Below are 13,472 nucleotides of genomic sequence, written 5' to 3' on the forward strand. Positions count from 1 at the left end.
ATTACAGACACTGCAGTTTATTGCTCTGGCCACATCTGCAGTCCTCATGCCTCCCTGCAGCAGGTCTATGGCATGTTCACGCAGGTGAGCAGGAACCCTAAACAACTTTCTTCTGGTGTTTTACAGTCAGTAGAAAGGTTTCTTTAGTGTCCTAAGTTATTGTAACTGTGACCTTAATTGCCATATATATATATATATATATATATATATATATATATATATATATATATATATATATACACACACACACACACACACACACACACACACATATATATATATATATATATATATATATATATATATATATATATATATATATATATATATATATGAATGTATGTATATGTATGTATGCATGTATAATGACTATGTTCAGGGAGAAGGGGGAGAAGGGGGGCGTTAGTGCAGTGTCCTGCCTTAAAGCAGTGCATGTCGAAAGTAGGGAAGCCCTAAGCGGCCATGCATTATTCATTTATTCTTTTTTTGTTTTCTCGTGATCTCAACTTAACAAAAGTTGTTTTCTCATGATGTCGACTTTTCCTGTGTACTTGACATCCAGCGTCCTGAAGTCAATGTTGTTTTTGGTTACATGTCTGAAATAAGGTCTGTGGTTAACACAAGCTCAAAATATTTTTAACGTTTTATACTACGACATCTTAAGCTTTTACGGTTGCTAACAAGTGGCTAACTGTGACTACAGAGATTGTCGGGGACGTTAAACGTCATCACGCCGAACAGGAAATCTCATCTACTACAGCCTCACTGTGTTTATACTCTCGCTCTTGCAACTCAAACTTCCCAACTTGTAGATTTATCAATTTATAGTATTTTCTAATTGTATTGTTTTTAAATAAAGATTGGAAGAGTTGACGGAAGCTTAGTGCTGGTGACGAATTCATGCGACCGTCCTGTAGTTCGTTTATAGCCTAACATTAGCTTTTTACTTCTGGCATTAGCTTTTTACTACTTTATTTAGGATCAAAATGTAAAAAAAAAATTGTGTTCATTTGTGAAGATTATCTTGATGAATAAAACATGTAAGAATCATAAACTATTATTGGTCACAGAGTTTATTTTCTGCAATAATCCAAAAGTTAATGGAAAAATCCTGTTGGATTTTTGTCGAGGGAATTAGGGTGATGTTAACTTCCGGGGTGGTCTGCAAAAATTCCTCATCTCTGCAAGACTGACGACTTCCACATTAGTGTTTGACACTTGAGAAGTGGACACCCCTCTCTCTTAATGCGGAGATAAAGTCCATCTCTACAGCATGCAGTTATTACATGTATGATGGCGAAGATGCCAACGTGCATGTAACACCAGCCCCATTCACAAAGCGCCAGATTTTCTCAGGATAAAATTACATCGTGAGAAAACAACTTTGTGTTACGTCAAGATCACGAGAAAACAACAAAGCAAAAATTAACAATGCCTGACCGCTTAGGGCTTCCGTATGAAAGGGAAGGTTCTGAGCTTTTGGTACTGGGTTACATGCTAATGACTGTGTGTTTTTGTGGCTCAGACTTGGCAACCCGCTCTGCACATCCTGACAGTTGAGATGGGATAAAGAAGTTCCGGTGATTTCTACACAGTTAAACGGGAACAGCAAATATATTCGACAAATACCTGGAAGTTTCAAGTCTGGGATTTTATCTGACTTCAGAAATCGCATTTATACTTAGTATTGTATCTCAAACTGGTGGACAATCAGAGGAACCCTACATGAGTGTTAGCTAGCGTGCTAGCTATCCACCACATTAGCTTTAAATGCACAGCTAGGGCAGAGGAGAGGAGAGGAGTCGAGTAGAGTCACCGCACCCAGAGACAGCCAGGATGCACCGCTGCTAAAAACAGTCAACCGGAGAGAGCGTTTATTCACAATAAAACCGGTTTAATCAAGTCAGGCGTGTAGTTACTTTACTACAAGTGCAAAAAAAGTTTCTTGTTTCTCCAAAGAAGCCATGAAACACCAGGGTCAGGATACTTTGCGGGGAGACAGATAACATTAGCTAGTGTTTTAGCTAGCGCGCTAAGTGTCCCGTGTGTGTGTGTGTAACAGTGTATAGGACACCGTTACTCTCAGTCTAGTGTGTGTGTGAGTGATTGCAGGTAGTTATGAGCAACCCTACACTCATGTACACGTTTGTTTTAAGAGATGACAACAGCAGCGTATATGCTGAAGTCTCCAGGATCCTCATCTCTACTGGAAAATGGAAACGACTGAAAAAGGACAATCCGAGGTTTAACTTGATGCTTGGAGAGCGGAACCGCCTTCCCTTTGGGCGCCTAGGTAAAGTTCGTGTGTGTGTTGAATGCTGGTGTTAAAAAGTGCATTTTAAAAGCTCTTGCTTAAATTATTTGTCAACCCACTTTACTCACAAAATGAATTCCTTTATGTGAGCCATGCTTTACTTGAGAAGTTGAAAAGTAAGCACATTATCCTGGTCAGGGTCATAGAGAATCTGGAGTCTATATAAGGAACAGGAGCAGGACAGCGAGGCAGGAATACACCCTGTATGCGCCATGAGTCCATCACAAGGCACAATGCACACATTCATCTACGCCTAAACGGCAATTACGAGTCAACAGTCCACCTACTGGCATGTTTCAGGGAGCTGGAACATGCCAGAAGACACAGAGAGCCAAAAGTCACAGAAATGTCTAACATCATTTCTACGGACGCACCAATCCAAAATGTCAGAACTCAGACTATCCTGTGGTCAATTGGCTTTTATTGTCATCTCAATCATATACTGTACAGCTGGTACAGTACACGGTGAGATGAAACACCGTTCCTCCGGGACCATGGTGCTATATAAATCGGAGACCTGCATGAGACTACGTAAAGTGCATGTGGGCAAACAGCGCAAGATGGTACAAATTTACTAAAAGGAGGACAATATGCACTTCTGTTGCCAAGTAATCGCAATGGCAGTGTGATTTAAGGCATTTGCCTCCATGGTCTGTGTTGTCAGTCAACGTTCTAGACACTCATGGCATAAAGTGCATCAGTGGATTGCATCAGAAAACTCTCAGACCTGCTTCGATAACAATCCAGTATTTAATACTAGCCCTGATTTAATATCAGCCCTGATACTCACTGAAAGACTGGTGCATCAGATTATACTCGCTGCCAAAAAGGCCATATCTGTTTCATCACGTGTTACCATGATGCTCTCTGACTTGTCTTTAATGGTCTGTAAATATCCAGCATCTTGAGCTCCTTTCAACTCCGTTTACATTAAACTGCCTTAACATTATGTTGCCTGTGATATTATCTTGTGCTACTCCGCAGCAGCAGAGGTTAATGACAAATGAATAATTCTTCAGCAAAATGGTGTTCAGAAGTTACACAAGTATGTATGGCCCTCGCAAAATAATTAGCACTGTATGTCTTTCACAGGCCATGAACCAGGACTGATGCAGCTGGTCAACTATTATAGAGGAGCAGACAAGCTGTGTCGCAAAGCATCTCTGGTCAAGTATGAATTAATTCTTCAGCTTTTATTTTAGAGTTATTTGAATCATTTTGTATAGACATCTGCATTTAATTCATTTGCACTATAAGCATGATAAAATATCTGAAAATGTATCTGCTGCTCTTGGTTTTTGATTTCTCTACAAACCTCTGTAAAGGTATATAAAAGGTACATCTCAAATACATTTCACTGGACATCATCTTTTTAATTATTTATTTATTTATTTATTTTTAACCTGCAGGTTAATAAAGACTAGTCCAGAGCTGAAAGACTCCTGTAACTGGTTCCCTGAGTCATACACTATTTATCCAACCAACTTCAACACGCCTGTGGCTCCTGCCACCAATGGCATCAGCCACCTGAAGAACAACCCAAAGACGGATGAGCGTGAGGTCTTTCTTGCCTCCTATAACACCAAAAAGGAAAACGGGGAGGGAACCGTGTGGATCGCTAAATCATCTGCTGGAGCAAAAGGTGAGAACAAATCAAAAAGCCAATTAAGAGTTTGCACATAAAAACAAATGCAACTGGAGTGTCTTGAACCGTATTTATGGTATATTTTAAGCATCATGTGTTTCTTGGTGGGCCACAATACCACATTGGTGAATGTGTACCTGTTTTAACCCAATACTTTAACTTTCAAAATACTTGTCAATCCCATTAGGCATTGAATCAGATATGTTAGACCAGGGAGGAAATTGAACCGAGAGCTGTGACTCTTTTTAAAGATTTTCTTTTAAAACGTACCTGTGAACATTTTACAATATATGTATCAGTTCATTCTTTCACTTAATAATAATAATAAGAAGAAGAAGAATGGAGTAACAGTGTGAATCATTATTTAGTAATATCTTTATGGGATTTTTTTTAGGGGCTGGAATCTTGATATCTCAGGATGCAAACCAGTTGCTGGAGTTCATTGATAATCAAGGACAAGTTCATGTCATTCAGAAGTATCTGGAGCGACCCCTGCTGTTGGAACCGGGTCATCGCAAATTTGATATAAGGTAAGAAATGCAACCTCTTGGATTTTGTCTGTGTTAATTGTGGACTTCAAGCACAAAGCAGGTTAAAAAAAAGCTCAGTGGTTTATAACGTGTGATGTTTTAATCCTCTGTGTTAAGGAGCTGGGTGCTCGTGGACCATCAGTACAACATCTACCTGTACCGTGAGGGAGTGCTGAGGACGTCCTCAGAGCCGTATAACAGCTCAGACCTGCAGGACATGACCAGCCACCTGACCAATCACTGCATCCAGAAGGAGCACTCGCAGAACTACGGCCGCTATGAGGAGGGCAATGAGATGTTCTTCGACGAGTTCAGACACTACCTGCTGAACGTTCACGACGTTTCCATGGAGACCTCCATCTTACCTCAGATCAAGCAGATAATAAGGTATGACTGGTAGCTTACAGGCACTCATTAAAATCATCTCTGACTAAGAAAGCTTCATCTTCTGTGAGAGTTATGAAATAATTCCTTACAGCTGCACAATATCCATTTTAATCATTATTGTACTATATTCACAATATGGATATAACAAAAGGCTGCCATCTGAACACCATAACAAATACACATTTTTATTGTGTGCTGTGAACATCCTGATCTAAGATGTTCCAGATGATCAAATAACCATATCTTAAAGCAGAGTGGTCACCAACCCTCATCCCTGGAGATCTACCTTCCTACAGGTGTCATCTCCAACCAAAATCTAACACACCTGTTTTAGTTGATTAAGAACTTCCTAAGGCAATGATTAGATGGTCAGGTGGGCACAATCATTTTAATGCACAACAGTTGGAGTAGCTGTATAATAGCAATAAAATCCTTTGCACGTAGTATGCAACGATAAATACCTGTAGGTTTTTGTACATGAAGTCCAATTGTTAAAGCTGACTTCTAATCCGTTACTCTATTTTATTTAGTACATGGTACGTATCTCCCCTTATTTCACAGGAGCTGCCTTGTGTGTATTGAACCAGCGATCAGCACTAAGCACCTGTCCTACCAGAGCTTCCAGCTTTTCGGTTTCGACTTTATGCTGGACGAGAGCTTTAAAGTGTGGCTGATTGAGATCAACGGAGCACCTGCGTGTGCACAGTCAGTACCGTCGAGAAATTTTTGAGTATCTGCTCTCTTTATCAACCGTGAATTATTTCTATGCTTAATGTTGAGCCAACCGGATTCCCTTACAGTGTCGTACTGATCTCGTCGTACACTATATAGCCTAATATATGTGGACACCTGACCATCACACCCATATGTGGTTCTTCCCCAAAGTTCGAAGCACACAATTGTATAGGATATCTCTGTATGCTGTAACATTACTATTTCCCTTAACTGGAACTAAGAGGCCCAAACCTGTTCCAGCATGACAATGCCCCTGTGCACAAAGTGAGCTCTGTGAAGACATGGTTTGCCAGAGTTTGGAGTGAAAGATCTTGAGTGACCTGCACAGAGCCCAGAACCTCAACCCCACTGAAAGCCTTTGGGATAAACTGGAACACAGACTGCACCACAGGCCTCCTCAACTGACATCAGTGCCTGACTTCACTAATGCTCGTATGGCTGAATGGGTACACATTCTCACAGCTACGCTCCAAAATCTAGTGGGGGGGCGGGGGGTTAGATTAGAATGGGATGGTCAACAAGTACATAAGGGTATGTTGGTCAGGTGTCCACATATTTTTGCCCATATGGTGTATGTAACCTAATTCCTCAGTATTCTGTAACCTCCTTTAAGTTTGATCAGCTGAGAACTTCTGTGCCATTGTGGAAACAATATTTTATCATTCTGAGAACAAAACTTCAAATCATTCCTTTACTTTGTCTAAAGGTTGTCGTGTGAAACTGATCTCCTTTAGAGTGCAATTCCCTTTCTAAAATGTTCGTCCTATTCATTCTGTTGAAAAGAGTGTGTGAATCATGAGTAACATTGTTCACTTCTGTTGGCTGCATTGTGAAAAAGTTCTTCTCCTCTCGTTTTTAGGAAGCTCTACCCGGAGCTGTGCCAAGGCATCGTGGACGTAGCCATTTCCACCGTTTTCTCACTAAATGCCGACGCCCTGTCCTCCCCACCGTTCTCCACTTCTCCTTCTCTCTCCTCCAGCTCCTGCTCTTCACCTAAACTCCGAGCACCACAACACTTTGGCCCATTCATCAAACTGTAAGCAAGATACTGTAAGCACGATACTGCATTCTTAAAAAAAAAAATCCACTTATATCCTTCTCTTTCTGTCTGTCTGGACTTCTGATCGGAAAGTCATGAGTTCAAATCCCAGCACTACCAAGCTTCCACTGCTGGGCCCTTGAGCAAGGCCCTTAACCCTCAATTGCTCAGTTGTTTAAATGTAAGTTGCTCTGGATAAGGCATGCTCAATATGTGTTTCTCCTCACATCTCTGGTATGATTTCAGACTTTTTTTTTTTGTGTTAGAGGTGGGCTGTTTATCCTGACTGGATGACGATACCAGGGATTCAGTTCTCTACACAAACATAATCACAAGAATATAGTCATTAGAAAACACAAGTATAGTCTCGGCAGTTTCAGTAAGATTCCTCTGGGAACCTTGTGATAAAATAGGACATTTATGGAATTGAATTCCTGTGACTTTAGTGCCTTAGATTCCCATAGACACATTCCCCATAAAACCCCAAGCAGAATTTTTTTGAAACAAAATGCAATGTATACATATTGAAAATTCAGTTATAAACCAGTTGCAGTTTTTGTTATGGGCTTTAAAGAGAGGTAGATTTAGCCTCGGTCGCTATTGTTCAGTATTTTTAAGTGTCTATACATCCCATTAGAAATCAAAAGCATCTTATTGCTCCTATAGTACTTTCTATAGGCTTTGATACTTTACGTTAATCTCTCTTTAGGTTCGGAAAGTGTTATTTATGGTGACGAGGCATGTCAGGAAAGCATTGATGTTTTGTAAGTTTGGTCTTTATGTTGTGTGTGTGTGTGTATGTGTGTGTATGTGTGTGTGTGTGTATAGCTGTACATCTTAGATGTACTGTATTTATCTTCAAGCATGATCAGACACGGCATTAATAACTACAGTACAACAATCCACACCTTTACATACTGTTATCTGTTTCACTGCCCAAAACTGATTTTTCAGTACAACGGACTTTGTAGTACAAAGTCCAGCACAGCAGGCGACTAATCACCACATTTTTTTGTTTTGTTTTTTCTCTCGTATTTTAAAAGGTTTATCAATCATTTTTAAATTCTACCTCCATAGTAATGCAGTTTTTTTCCACACATTCATATCACTTCCTAGTTCACTAAAGCTGAATAAAAACATTTTATTTGCGAATACAGTGCATGTTACAGTGCATGTTCAATTAAATGCATGCAAAATGCTGTTTTATATGAAATAAACATCTAGGAACATTTTCCCTATGCTTAACATTTTGAGACCTATTCAGAATTAAATATTCATGTTTGGCCTAAATGTGTGTTTTTATAAACTCCCCTTGCTTTTGGTTAGATCTTCATTTTTCTTTCTTTTTATCTTGTCTTTTGAATCTTTTTTTATTTATTTATTTGAATTTTTTTTACTTTTCCATCAGTCAGTTGTATTGGCCCTCATACTAGTGTATTGCACTTTGACAGCCATTATGTGTGTATTTTGGATGCGTCTTGGGTCTTTGTTTACAATGAATGGCTGTTCGTGATTCAGCTGTGTTCTGTGTAAATGATCAGACACAAACCTCACTGAACCTTAAACATGGTTTAGCTGCAGCAGTATGTCAAATGAGAGTCTTTTATTTCATGAGAATTGCTTGATGGAAAGCCTGTGACGTGACCCCGGGCATGCTGCAGTAGGAGTGCTTATGTAATGGTAGATCCTAAAAAGGATTTATGAATTTGTTTTGTGTAGAGTATGTGTAATAAACATTTCATGAAGAAAAGCAAGCCTCATATAGTATGTAAACATTTAGTTGCTACAGTCGTCATATTCGTGTTGGATCACTACATATTTTGGTGAAAATGTGTAAATACTTTACAGAACAGTATTATTTTCAGTCATCAGTTTAAGGCGTTCCCTTTTTTTAAAAAAAAATAAATCCTGATTTAGCTGAAAGAGAGAGGGTGCCTTATTAAACATAATTTTGAAATGTCCTAAAAAGACAGTACACTGAGTTTTTTTTGTTGTTGTTAGTCACTTTTATTCTGTCTTTTTATTTATTGTAATGTACACTTTGTGAACTAGACACTTTGCAATAGTCTTTTGACTTGATTTATATATTTATGTATTATGTTTGATGTGTATATAACAATCGAGAAATAAACTTCCTGCCCACCCCAAGCTGAGCTAAAGTCTTTCAACATTTCATCAATTCTAACTAAAGAGAATTGAAATGCTTTCTATATTTTGTTATTTTGAACATTTTCTGTTCTGTAAAGATCTCTAGTATTTGTAGAATTTTTAAGCCTGAAATGGGGGGGGGGGGGGGAATTCACTCCTATTCTTTATTTTATTAGTCATTTAAGAAATTTTACATTTGGTCTGAACTGTATTTATCCATCTGCTTTGTATCTTGTTCCCCTTAGTAATGAAAAGGTCGTGTTCTGACCTCGTGCCTCTGAGATCCACAGTAAAGCTGTAAACCCCTGATTTGTGCTCAGCATGTAAACCCAGCTGTCACCAGAAAAGGTCATCTGGTCTTCTACTTTCACTCCTGAATGTTTCCTATATTTAGCTTTAAAGGAAACCTATTAAATGTATTTTAGTAAATAGCAACACCATACTGTGTTTATGATTTTTGTGTCCGTTTTCTATTTTTGTAATGTTTTGTGCATGGTCTGTGTGATGGCTATGTTGGTCATGTCAAATAAAATGAGTTGGGGTTTTTTTTTTTCCAGATTTTTAATTTGTTACAGCAAATAAATAAACAATGTAAATTTGAAACAAATTCAAGAGAGAAGACAAACAATCACATTTCTATTTCGCTGGGTCCACCTTCACAAAGCTAAAGACTTCACAATGTTATATTCAAATAGATAAATGGACCGTAGCGGGCCTATGACATTAAAATGCAGGCAGTCGGTCAGTGGTTTGGCTGTGTAAAGCTATAATCACAAGCCCTAGCTGTATTGCTGTAAATATGAAGATTTATTAAAATTCAGTAATATCGTACACTTAATTGGTCTGATGGACCACAGAGCAAACAAAAAAGAAAGCAATTATTAATCAAACAAAACCTGCCCCTGCAGGACTTGCAGTCCATAATTTATTAGCTAACTCCCCAAAACAATCCATCCTTACTCTTTAATGAATTGACCTGCTCATTACTCATTTAGAAAAAAAATTTTTTTCTCAGATATACCACAAAGGGATGCCCTATTAAGCCATAATAGCCTGTTTGTGTTGCGCTCATTTTTGATGTAAAGCTCCATTTACGAGCCGTACTTTATTACTCAAATATGTTTAATGCTAAAGTAATTTTACCCATGTGAGAAACCCCAACTAAACCTCAGATTAATAACCATCTTTCCCATTTAAAAACATCAATAAAATAACAATGCTCACATTCTGATAACTTTTATGTTGGAGAGCTTTAACTAATGGCTGATTGAGATCAACAGACAGGCCTTCAACTCAAAGTGATTCAGGAGAGATTTTATGTTTATTCAGGTGTTTGCAATTTTACCACCACACAGCAGTCACAGAACTTCAAACCATTGTGACTGACGAGGCAGGTGGAAATGTCTAGCCAACACTGCAGGTAGAATAATTAAAGGAGGAACTTAAACCCCCAAAACACTCCCTGATTATGCCATAGGTCAAATAGTAGATCAGAAGGCCTTAAACTTTGGGCTTGTGAGATTTTAATGGCGCAGAATCATTTAACAACAATTTAAAACATAAACAAGAAACCATTTAATGCTTGAGAGATGAAATACTGTGATGAATGAAGTTTTTTGGAGCTGTGTGCCACATAACATTCTGGAATCCACTGTATGACCCTACCGTGTATAATTATACTGTATTAATAACCCTGCAAATAGGATTGTATCAACATCTACACTATTTAAAAGCTGATCAACAGCCTTTTTTTTTTTTTTAAATCACACTGGCTGACAACCAGTCATTTCAGTCTTCAAAATGAATGTTCATCCCATGACTGCATTAAAAACGCACAAAAAAAAAAGATACATGCACGTAACAGCACCCATAACTCAAATAAGCGGAAGAATATATCAGATACGTACAACAGTGAAGATAGATTCATATTTAATCACAAATTTATTAACAAAGACACCAAGCCAAGCAGCTTTTGTCAGTAGAATGTCATATATAAGGTCAAACAGAACAAACACACAAAGCAGCTACAATATTGCACTTTGTCAGAATGCAGAGAAGCAGCCCAATGCAGAGAACGTACATGCAGTTTATAACAAACTCGCATGAACTTTATTCATTTTCCTCACGGATGCTTGTGGAGTTGAACCTTGCCTTCAGTGGTCCATTTTTATTCTTAAAAAGGTGGTTCACTCTTTGGATAAAAGGACTGAGATTTATTTATACCATTAAATCATAAAGAGTAATTGACTTACCAATCAGTAAACCATCTCAATCATTAATTAGAGACCTGATCTGGTCACTCTCAGGTCATGTAACCTACTTCATGACTGTTCATAGATACAAATTTACAGTGCACATACAGCTGTTTATTATAACTGATTTTAGCTCTTCCTCAACCAGAGTTGATGAAAAGAGGCAGTACACATTTCTTCAATAATCCTTTTCAAAAATATTTTGCCTTGTTCAGATATATGACCAATATGAGAAGTTAAATAGAACCAGTCCTTCAACTCACCTACATCAATCTGTATAACTTTATATTTAAAAAAAAAAAAAATTGTAACAGATAAAGAAGTAAAAAGTTGTCAGATGACAACTGTAAGAAAAGGCTGGTAACCTTTTCTCCATGAGACCAGTGAAGTGCAGTTTTCCTTGGTTTCTTAAACCTTTGATCCACATTCTTAATTATGGACATTTGAAAGAAAAACATCCAACAGGACCATTTAAGGCTTCTTGAGTAGGCTGATACAACAACTGGTGGGGGGGGGATCTAATGCCATAATAAAACATTACAGAATGTAAACAGAGACCTTAAAACAGGTGTGGTTCATAATTTACCACAACAAATTTTTTAAAAAATAAATTAGTCCAGTAAAAGCCTGACAAAGTTATGAAGCTGAACATCTAATGTTACTGAAAATGAATTGGGTAGAAAACAAATAGGAATAAAGCATATTTACTACAACCATACGCACACATTCAAATTAGATGCTGCCATATCCTTCACACACATTAGACAACAAGATGACAAAAAATTATCAAATAAAAGGACATACAGAGCATTAATCATTGAATCATTGGGTTGAAAGTGCCACAAATGTATAAATCCCTAACCTGAGCCTGAATAATGTGCCAAGTTCAATTTTATTTCACAAATCAAAATGCATTTCAGTACTCACACTTCTGGGTCTGGGAGTGGGTTGAGAATGCATGATTGTTAGTTGCACTTAATCAGCAGTTGATCGTATAATTTCTAGTGTTGTCCGAAGACATTACACAAGCTAAATTTGTTTACTTAGTTCTGGAAAGTAAAGGCAAGTAAAGGTAAACATCTGTAAAGGGTTTCCTGTGTTTATTTAAAAAAAAAAAAAAAAAAGAGTTGAGGTTGGGAGAAGGGTGTAGAAGTTGCCTCAGTCTGTGCCCTCACTGAACCCTCTCGACTTCATCAGCACGTGCCATGCAGAGCTTCAATGCGCTAGGTCAGTGTGACTGGCACTCAGATCCCGACTCTTCCTCAGACGATTATTTCGCTCCTATCCAAGATAAAGGAGTGAAGAGAAAAATGGTTTGAAAAATGGAGTTCAAGCTGGTAAATCCTGATATACTCTAATTAAAATACCATTAAGACCATTACAAATCACTGCGAATCTCCTACATATTTACAGTTGAGGCCAAAGATATTCAATCTCATCACCTCACTTTTCATCTTTAATTAACCACAACAGAATTGCAATGGGTCAAATTTTTACATACACCAGGTTCTTAAAATCTCTTTAAACAGTCTGGAACATTCCAGAAAGTAATGCAAATCTTCTTATTGCCCAATAGCATACTTAGGAGTTAACTGGGAGTGTACCTGTGTCTGTAAAAGGGCCTGCCTTGATAGACAGTGCATTTTTTCCCTTGATAGCACAGGAAAATCCAAACAACTCAACCAAGACCATAGAATCAAAAAAGTGGACCTCCAAATCCGATTCCTCCTAAAGAGCAAGTTACAAACAGCAGATGGTACCACAAGCATCTGTTTAAACAATTGTATGCAAATATACAAATTGTAGGACCACACAGACACAGCCTCGTTCAGGAAAGAGTCACAAATTAACTCCCAGGCTTGAACGAACTTTTGTCCAAATGGTTCAACTGAACTCCAAGATAACAAAGGCACTGGTGAAGGAGTTGGAGTTGGTATCAGGTACCAAAATATGTACATCACCATGGACTGAAAGGCTGTAATGTAAAGCAGAAGCCCCTACTCTAAGACCAGCATAAAATTTACAGAAATGTCAAATGAGTTTGCAGTTTGCAGGTGATAACCATCTTCTGAGCCTACAAATTACAAACCTGACTGATTTACACCAGCTGTGTCAGGAGGAATGGGCAAAAATTCTGCAAAATATTGTAAGGGTAGCCTTCCACAAGCTTCTAAGTGGTTACGTTCAAGCAATTAAAAGGCAATGCCACTAAATACTAACAAAGTGTATGTAAACTGTTGACCCACTGAAAATCCATCCATCCATCCATCCCGCTTTTCATACACAGAGTCGCGGGGAGCATGGAGACTATCCCAGGGAACTCTGGGCACAAGGCGGGGGACATCCTGGACGGGGTGCCAACCCATCACAGAGTACAATTGCACTCACACTACGGACAATTTAGAGATGCCAATCAGCCTAC

The 13,472-nt window shown here is 38.3% G+C and overlaps 2 protein-coding genes across 10 annotated transcripts in view; one reads left to right on the plus strand and one right to left on the minus strand.

Annotated features, from left to right (window-relative positions):
* The first annotated feature begins 1,508 nt into the window (after positions 1-1,508).
* ttl (tubulin tyrosine ligase) lies at positions 1,509-9,344 on the plus strand. 3 transcript variants are annotated; one of them, XM_053621140.1, is made up of 8 exons: positions 1,510-2,293; positions 3,407-3,485; positions 3,724-3,956; positions 4,354-4,489; positions 4,607-4,876; positions 5,438-5,581; positions 6,471-6,661; positions 9,044-9,344. In XM_053621140.1, exons 1-7 carry the CDS (start codon positions 2,119-2,121, stop codon positions 6,649-6,651), a joined length of 1,218 nt encoding a protein of 405 aa, XP_053477115.1. In that variant the 5' UTR covers positions 1,510-2,118; the 3' UTR covers positions 6,652-6,661; positions 9,044-9,344. The 3 variants fall into 3 exon arrangements, with proteins under 3 accessions (XP_053477117.1, XP_053477115.1, XP_053477114.1); XM_053621139.1 differs by having other exon boundaries at positions 6,471-6,647; XM_053621142.1 differs by lacking the exon at positions 5,438-5,581 and having other exon boundaries at positions 1,509-2,293; positions 6,471-6,647.
* Positions 9,345-9,428: 84 nt separating this feature from the next.
* klc1a (kinesin light chain 1a) overlaps positions 9,429-13,472 on the minus strand; it is a 31,801-nt gene continuing 27,757 nt past the window's right edge. For 2 of the 7 annotated variants that reach the window (XM_053621134.1, XM_053621133.1), the window contains one exon: positions 9,430-12,331. In XM_053621134.1, coding sequence (XP_053477109.1) covers positions 12,266-12,331 — 66 coding nt within the window. In that variant the 3' untranslated portion in view covers positions 9,430-12,265. Of the gene's footprint in view, positions 12,332-13,472 lie in introns of all 7 variants that reach the window. The other 5 variants (XM_053621131.1, XM_053621136.1, XM_053621132.1 and 2 more) reach the window with 5 other exon arrangements.

The sequence above is a fragment of the Ictalurus furcatus genome, chromosome 3, assembly GCF_023375685.1.
Source record: "Ictalurus furcatus strain D&B chromosome 3, Billie_1.0, whole genome shotgun sequence".
NCBI classification, from domain to species: domain Eukaryota; kingdom Metazoa; phylum Chordata; class Actinopteri; order Siluriformes; family Ictaluridae; genus Ictalurus; species Ictalurus furcatus.

What these genes read in the sequence shown, in the direction of transcription:
- ttl (XM_053621139.1), top strand. Translation starts at nt 2,119, where the DNA reads ATGAGCAACCCTACACTCATGTACACGTTTGTTTTAAGAGATGACAAC. An exon ending in CCTTCCCTTTGGGCGCCTAG is followed by an intron (nt 2,294 to 3,406) that starts GTAAAGTTCGTG and finishes TGTCTTTCACAG; the next exon opens with GCCATGAACCAGGACTGATG. An exon ending in CGCAAAGCATCTCTGGTCAA is followed by an intron (nt 3,486 to 3,723) that starts GTATGAATTAAT and finishes TTTAACCTGCAG; the next exon opens with GTTAATAAAGACTAGTCCAG.